This window comes from Parus major, chromosome 2, assembly GCF_001522545.3.
Source record: "Parus major isolate Abel chromosome 2, Parus_major1.1, whole genome shotgun sequence".
In the NCBI taxonomy this organism is placed as follows: Eukaryota; Metazoa; Chordata; class Aves; order Passeriformes; family Paridae; genus Parus; species Parus major.
Window position 1 is genome coordinate 9,346,790 of NC_031769.1, and position 8,524 is coordinate 9,355,313.

At 42.3% G+C, this 8,524-nt stretch overlaps 1 protein-coding gene across 3 annotated transcripts in view; it reads right to left on the reverse strand.

The window, feature by feature from the left end:
• ESYT2 (extended synaptotagmin 2) overlaps positions 1–7,075 on the reverse strand; it is an 81,910-nt gene extending 74,835 nt beyond the window's left edge. Inside the window, exon 1 of one of the 3 annotated variants that reach the window (XM_015619089.3) lies at positions 6,576–7,075. In XM_015619089.3, coding sequence (XP_015474575.1) covers positions 6,576–6,929 — 354 coding nt within the window. In that variant the 5' untranslated portion in view covers positions 6,930–7,075. The remainder of the gene's footprint in view (positions 1–6,575) is intronic. The other 2 variants (XM_015619090.3, XM_015619091.3) reach the window with 2 other exon arrangements.
• Positions 7,076–8,524: the final 1,449 nt, after the last annotated feature.

The following is an 8,524-nucleotide window of genomic DNA, read 5'->3' on the forward strand; positions in this document are numbered from 1 at the left end:
CTGAATGTGCAAAAGCAGCCCTACACATCCTACATTTGAAATTCTGCTGACCTTTCAAGCTTGGTACATAACCCTTAGAAGCTGGACACTGCTAGGCCATAGGAAAGCTCCAAAGCTGCTGGTGTGGTGTCCACTCTCCACTTCCTTAGGAAAGGGTAGTATCAGACTTAATGATATACTTATATAATATATGGTATATATATATACTTATATTATACATATACATATATATATAGACTTAAGAGTCCAAGAGTAGAGAAAAGCAAAGACAAAGATAAGATACCACAGGTCAAACAACACTGTATCTAAACCAGCAATGTCTCATATCCAATCTATTATTCCTGTAGTATGTCCAGATTAATATTCTTTTACCAATTTCCTTTTATCTACATAACAGAACATACCGTATCAGTGGTATAGATTAATTCATAATCATTAACTTTTGTTTTCAAAATCTTATATATAGTTCTAAGACTCTGACAAACTAATTTCAGTCACTACAGAGGATATTTAGCAATTAGCATTCTTTTGAAACTTGCTATTATTTGAAGTTTAAAAAAAAACCAAACCAACATTCAGTATGGGTATATGGCCAGCAAAGCTCAAAAGAATTTATGCCAAAGACAATTTCGCAACTAGAGAAATAGTGATGAATTGATAAATGGGTGATAAAATAATTTGGTTTATATTAAAATTTAAGTTAAACAATTGTATTTTACCAGAAACAACATGCCACCTCTTCTTTCATTTTGAAGAAAAGGAACAGGACACCAAAGAATTGTTTTGAACACATTGAATGTATAAAACAGGCTTTCATTACTATAAACTGCAATGAAAATGTTTTGACAATAATCCTGAGTCAACTTTATTTCCCCAAAAGCTCTAATGTTAAAAACTAAATAAACGAAAAAAAATCTTAGATTGCATACTCCACCACACTATGATGTGCCAACAATCTCAAAAAGCAGTTGTAATTTGAAGTGAGAAGAATCTTGTAGAAGAGGCAGAAAAGGTTGACTTTTATCCTAGATTTCTTTTTCTTTCACAAAACCTCAGCCTCTACAGACAAGATTTTTCTGACTCCTGCATTTTCAAATATGGTTAAAGATGGGCCGCTCCTTATATGCAAAGGCACTTAGGCATGGAAATAACACTACCAGACTAAAAGGTAAAACTAAAAAATACCAAACAAGAAAACAAAAAAAAAAACTTAAGAGACCTGTACACATCTTCCATAGTTATTCACACAAACTACATATTTAAAGAATATTTACAGTAGTCCCAAAACTCAGTAGTAATTTTTATGCAATAATAATCTGTTAGATGAAAAAATTATGTATTATACATACATATTTAGAAAGCCTGTGTCACCTACATAGAGTTCAAGAGATGTACTAATACTTGCAGGCTGCTGTTTTTCTTCAGTAGTTTGATATGTTCATAAACATGAACTTAACATGTTGGGTTTCCACCAAAAATATTTTGAAAAGGGATACTTATATATGAATCATATAGTGAGGGAGGCTCACCACATTACTACCTGAGAAAAGAAAGGTGTTTTGGGACACCAAATCACTCAGCACTCAAATCACTATCATCTTAGCACAGGTTTAAGACACTCAACTTGAAAACTGAGAAACAAGGAGATTGGATCAATTGTCCAATATCTTTTTATTTTTTCCCCCTTTGGTTCTCCATTCCCAAACCCATCATTTAGATTTCCCTTAACTATGGGGTACTCTTAAGATGCCATCCAGATGACCTAAATTTCAAGAAGTAATACTGAACCAGATAAACTTCTTCCTTTAAGGAAAAAGCCCAACCACAAAAACACACACAACCCACAATACACGTATGTGCATATTCCTATACTATGAATCAGCTAGCACAGAACACAGTTTAAAATGAAAAATAATCAGGCAGAAGAAGGACACAGAGTTCAGTTGTTAAGTACTCACAAGTTACTACTGTATTCGTACCCACACCTCTTCACCCTTTCCTGATGCAGGCTGGCAGCCCAGAGCAATGGGCACCTGCAGTACTCTCCACCCAAACTGATTAGACCCTGCTTAACACTAAATTACTGTACATGAGAGTAACTTTTCTTATAAATCACCCCCAGGTAAATTCCATCTAATATGCTCAACTAAGTTGGAGAATGGATTAGAAGTATGTGTCACAATCTCTCAGTGTCTTCAAATTTCATATGCTGCAGAAAAACCCTCATACAGTTCCTACAGCTGCAGCAATAACAGCAGTAACCAAAGGTATAACGAGACGAGGAACATCTTTTTCTTCTAGAGCAAATAGCAGACATTGTGTTGCTAAAGTCCACCTGTTCATCAAGTTTACTGGTACATAACATCCCCCAGCAGGGATTCTTTAGAGACTCCTGTCCTGAACCATCTAAGATCTAGTTAGCAAGTTTGATTCTGTATCATCAAGAAATCCACATAAGAGCATAACCACCTTAATCTTCTCTGCAAATGTCACTCAGTACAGGTATGATCCTGCAGTTAGAGCTACTGAACCACTCCACAAACACTGGCTCTGCCTTTCCAATATCAGTGAAAACCAAAGACTTTGTTACTCTAACCAAATAACTGGACATTAACTCCTTTCTCTACATGTAGCAGCGGTATAGTAGCTCAGTGGTGTCACACAAAACTCATAATCTGCAAAAACTTCACACATATTCCCATGAGAAACAAGACCTATCAGATTTCTTTACAATTGTACCCCAAATAAGTTTAATTCAAAATGTGATGACACCTATTTAGATTTAGGCAGGCTTTTTCCTTTTTCTTAAGTAGATGAGAAAATAAAACAAGAAAAAAAAAACAACAAAAAAACCAACATAAAATCACTTCAAACTAGAACAGAAACTTAAGCAAGTGTGTAGGACCCAAAATGGCACAGCAGACTTGCAATTAAAGTTCTATCATGTCACTACTTTTACTACAATCACACACAGCATTTCAATTTCTGTATAATACATACTTAAGATTAGAAAAAATGGTCTAAATCTGTTTTCAGAATCAATACTTTAAAAATGCTAAGATTTGTTCCTGTTTTGGTCACCTGCTGATTGTTGACAAGACTGCACACAGGTACAGTTCCTGGTACCAGGCCAAATTTACATTTAATCTAGGGAAAACAAATTCAGCATGGCTTTTTATCTGTCTATTGAAGAAAACAGGAACCAAAGTTTCACTAATCCAAAAGCATGTTGAACATGATATGTTGGCATGTTATGAAAGTGGCACTAGGCAACAGGAACCACTGCTAAAATGGAAAAATTAGATTAACTTTTTGGCTGATCTGAGAAAGAACAAAGTAAATTTGCTATACTCCTTAGATTATTAAATTCCACTACCTCTTTTAAAATAAAAGACAACATGATACCTGACCTTTAAAAACTTAAGAGTCCTGTTGTCCTACCTTTGCTCCTCTGTGTAGTGGTACTTAAATTGCCACTTTCCTTATATACACATTTGTGTCTAAATGACATTCACTGCAGTATAAAATACATCTGGTGCTTAAAAATGCTGCAACTAAAGGGGAAATGTCTTTCTTTAAAGACCTTTTCATGTATTAAAATGTCTATTTAAATAAAGACAATTTTGATCTCCGGTTCTTTCTCATTGTAAATTCTGCTGCATAGTTCTGAATTATTTGGAAAAGCACCCACCTCTGCTCCCTCCTACCCTATATAATCCATGACACCTTTCAAACATGCAGCAGAGCTATAACTACATGTTAGCAAGTCTATGAGTACAGATCTTGTTTTTTTAAGACAGTAAACGCAGTATTTTTCACTGCATGCTTATTTGTAGTTAATTCTGTGTTGACATTTTAAGTAACCTAACTTGTATTCACGTTGAATTAACTCATTTTACATGCACAGTACAGAATATTCCTGACATATAACCACCTGCTTGTGGAAGAAGTAAATCTAACTTAGGAAACTAAAAATTAACATTACAAACTCTATCTAGTGTGGTGGCACAACAGCATCATTTTCAAACTGCAACTGAGCATACTGCGAGCAGAAAAACATTCTCCTGAAATAATCACTTTCTTAAAAATAAATAACAAAATGCAGTATTACTGAGTTCTTAATATGAACCACCAAAGCAACAAACAATACCCAGGTGTGTAGGGAAAGAGAATCATACTTAACACACAAAGCTAAAGCTCTTCTCCAGTCAAGGGTCCAGAAAGATACCACGCATCAAATAAATCTTTGATATACCACATAATTTTAGTTAAAAAATGGCTTATTACACCTCAGTATCAGTCCCAGAAGAGTACAAAGTTTCCTATATTTAAAATACAGCATTGTCCTATTCAAGCAACTTAAATTTTATTTCCATAATTAGAAACCAACAGAAAATACTTCAGTTTGGAGTTCACACTGAGATGGATAAAGCTGATCCCTATTAGACATGTCAGGTCCCATCCAGTAGCTGTTATTTCAAATATGACCGAAATTCATAAATCTCCATGAAAATACACATCATGCAGAAGGAAGGACAACAGTAGTTTTTCAAGACACATTAAGGAAGCAGCATAAGACTCATATAAGTCTTAAGGACTATGACAGAAGACATTGAAAACCACTGTTGAGTTAATCAGACCTTCAGCTTTCAGATGTCTTCTGTTTTCTAGATTACATTCATTCTGGAAGCTACTGTTATTTTTAAGAAGGATGTTTCCAGAACATAGCAAATACATCAGCAGAAAGAAAAGAACCAAGACCTTTAAAATTTAAGAAGGAGGAAAAAAAATTAAAGAGGGAGGAAAAAATAAAAACAAAAAAGAATCTACAGAAAGAAAATTCTACATCCATTTGCTGACAGTTGTGTGAGAGGGTCATATCTTTGGGAAACCCTGCATATTGATCAGTTGCTTTCTCACAACACAGGATATATTCAGTTGCTTGCAGCCAGCACTCAATTTTTTTTGCCTCTGACTTCAACCACAAGGCCCCTTTCTAAATCTTTAGTTATTTGGACAACTCCACACAGAAGTTAATTGGCATTTTATCAAATGTTACAAATTGCGACTTAAAATAAAACTTACACACAGTACTAATCTTGAATAACTACCGTTTAGTCATCAGCAGATTGTTACTATATACAAACCTCCACTACAAATCTCACTTCAATTAATTCATTTTAAATGCATCGTCAGAACATTTCCATTATAATGATGTGTGATTACAGGAAAAGATCAAACACAACACATAGGTAATGTAAGAGCTATTAACTACATTATTTGAGTCTCACATCTCTGCTTCAAGAGGTAAAAACAATCTCTCCTGCACACTGTACTCATTTTTATCATGATCTTCCACCAGAACTTTGGCAAAAGATATGATAAAAGAGGAGTAAAAGACTCCAGTCTCACACCTACCCACTCTATTCTCTCCTTTAACTTCCTTGGTAGAGCTAGAACAGGTCACATCAGGTATTGCAATCTGATCACATGAAAACAGCTACTTGGACTCATCAATACTGCTGGATGCACAGTCACTGCAGAGCCCCCAGGAGACGTGTGAGTGACTATAGGTCAGGAGCAGAGAGTAGTCAATAAAGGAATTTCACAGTAAAGAATCAGCAGAAACCCTCAAGACTTCGGGTATGGGCACTAAGAGAGCAGCAAGCTCTGCACAGCGCATCACAGGGGCAGAGCAGGGCACAGGGAGGCCTGGATGCATACTGGCACTGGCAGCTGGCAGCTGCATCAAAAACATCATTAATCCTCCAAAGGAGAAATTACTAACAAAACGTATTCAACTTTGAAGCTGGATTTAAGCTTAAAAAAATTAAAATTTAAAAAAAAAAAATTAACATTAGTACTGAAGACCTAGTAGAAAGACTAAAACTTTCAAAGAAGATTCGGAGAAAGCCTTTTGAAAAACCCACCACAGCCCCTGTACCTTAACCCTGTCACAGCCCCAAAACCACTCGGAAACACCGCCTCACTTCTGGTTCATCCCCCATTTGGTAACACTCTTCTGAAAGACCTAACCGCATTAAGAACCCGATTCTATTTCCCCCTCATCTCAACTTTGTAGGGAACGGCCCATGCCGCGACATCCGCGTTCTGCTGAGAGACCGCGCTAGAACCAAGCCGCGCACGTCACTGGCACCTGAGGGGAAAGAAACCCAAACCCTGCAGTAAAGTTTATTTCTGCGAGGGGAACCCCGGCCACGGCAGGCTCAGGCTGTCACCGCCGTCAGCGCCGCGGGCAGCGGGGACACGGAGAGGCCACTCCGGCGGAGGGAGAACGGGAGGGAAGGGACACGCTGCCCGTCCGCTCCCGCCGCTGCACCGTCTCGGAAGAGGCTGGCTAACCGGGACAAGCAGCCACGGGGCGCGGGAGATGCAATGTCCTCACCCCTCCTGCCAGGCCGGCTCTGGGGCTCCGGCCTCCGGCCCAGCCCCGCGGGCCGGGGCGGGGGGCACCGCGGCGGGGCAGGGTGTCACGCAGGTCCCGGAGAGGTAACAGGCCCCGGCCCGCCGGGCGCGGGTGCCCGCGGCAGCGCCGAAGGGTGTTGGCCACTCACCCACGCAGGCAGATCCGCGGAGGAGACGCTGAGCCGCACCGCCTCCTCCTCGTCCTCCAGGAAGGCGAGCGCCCGGCCCAGGCGGGAGCTCTTGCCGCCGCGGTGCCTGCGGATCCAGAAGAGCCCGCACAGGGCGATGAGCACCCAGCTGAAGCTCAGCCCCAGGTAGCCCAGCACATACACGGGGAAGATCAGCACGAAGCTCCTCGCAAACTGCGACACCAATCCCGTCACGTCCACGCTCAGCAGCGGTGGAGGCGACTCCGGCACAGGGTCCGCAGCCGCCGCGTTCTCCGCGGCGGGATCCGCGGCGGACCCCGCGCCGGGGGGCTGCTTGGCGGCTGCCCCGCTCATGCTACCGCAGCGGCGGCTCCTACTGCTGCTGCCGCTCCTCTCGCTGCTCCTCCTCCTGGGGCGCTGGCTGCGAGCGGGCAGGGGGCAGGGCGGCGGCGGCGCCTCCTCGCATCCCGCGCCCGGCCCCGCTCACCGCGCTCCGGCACCACCCGCCGCCGCTTCCGGGCTCGGCCGGCCCAGCTCCGAGCGCCGCTGCCGCCGGGAGGAGGCGGCTTGGCCCCGGCCGCCGCTATTGGCGCCCGGCCGCCGCACGAACGCCTCTGCTCGCCGCCGCCCCCGCCCCGGGCAGCCTCTTCCCCTCCCCTCCGCCGCTCGCTCATCCGTCCCTCGCAGGCCTGCCCGGGAAGTGCGGGTTCGCGCTGTGCCGGACCCGTGTCCGCTCCGGGCCACGGCTATCGCTGCGCGGCCTCAGGGAATGCGGGAAGAGGAGCGCGGCTCTGAGGGCACCGCCAGGAAAGAGGCTCTCGGTGGGTGGCAGGAGCAGGACGAGCGTGCCAAGGCGTGTGTGCGCTTCCTCATGGGCAAACTACACCGTCTCCCATTCTCTTCGGTCACGTACGAGGCTGGATGGTTTCTACCTGTTACGCCCTTCGATAATAACCTTCGTGTCTCGTTTTGTTCCCTGTTGATGGGTGTTATTAAAGGAGAGACTGATCAGTGCCTCAGAGGAGCCAGACGCTGGTCACTCCGCGCCTTAGTTACAACAGGTGTTTCCTGAAGCTTTGCTCACACATCCTCCCATAAAGCTGCCTCCTCTGTCACGTTGTTAACACACTCGAGTGCCGAGGGTGGCACCTTGGGATTTGTTAAACCAAAAAAGCTGATTTTATTACAGACTTGTGTTCTGTATCCCTTTAACACCTGGTTCCCACACCATTCCTCCTATCATTCTTTACCTTTTCAAGTAACTTCAATCTACTCGGCAGTTTCGTAAGAGGCAGCCGGTGCTTGTTCTTAGTTATGTACTAATCAGTTTGCTGGTACACACTCGCAGATTAAACTCTGCATTCACCAGGAGTTCGGTTTTGGTGTTGATTTTTATTATTATTTTTGACGTTTTATTATTTTGTTTCTTTGGTTTGTTTTTGTTTGTTTTGTGGGTTTTTTTTGTTGGGGTTTTTGTTTGTTTGTTTTATTTTTGCTTTAAATAGCTAACCTTTCATTTAGAGGGAATGAGGATCCTTTTTCCTTTCTTCAGATGTGAGATTTCACAAAATGTGTAGGACTTTGAAACTCAATATTTCCACACAATGAAGAGGGGAGAGTAACTTTATCCAATAGGCTGAAAAGTTATGAAAACATACACAAATGGTCAAATAGGAAAGCTGTATAAGTTTTATTTTATTAGGAAGTGAAAGTAACCTCATCTCAATCATCCAGAGAAAGGGAAAGTCAAAAAGATAATGGCATCAAAGGAGAAGTTGTTTCCTTAGTGTGGCACAGCAAAATTGGAAAAGGAATCAATATTTTGACATCCTAGTGTGGTGTTCTGTTTTCTCATCTTTCCAAAATCCCTCCATGCCTGCCATCAGACTCAATGGACCACTCTAAGCTAAAACAATTTCTGGCCATAGACTCCTGCTCACCTTTACTTC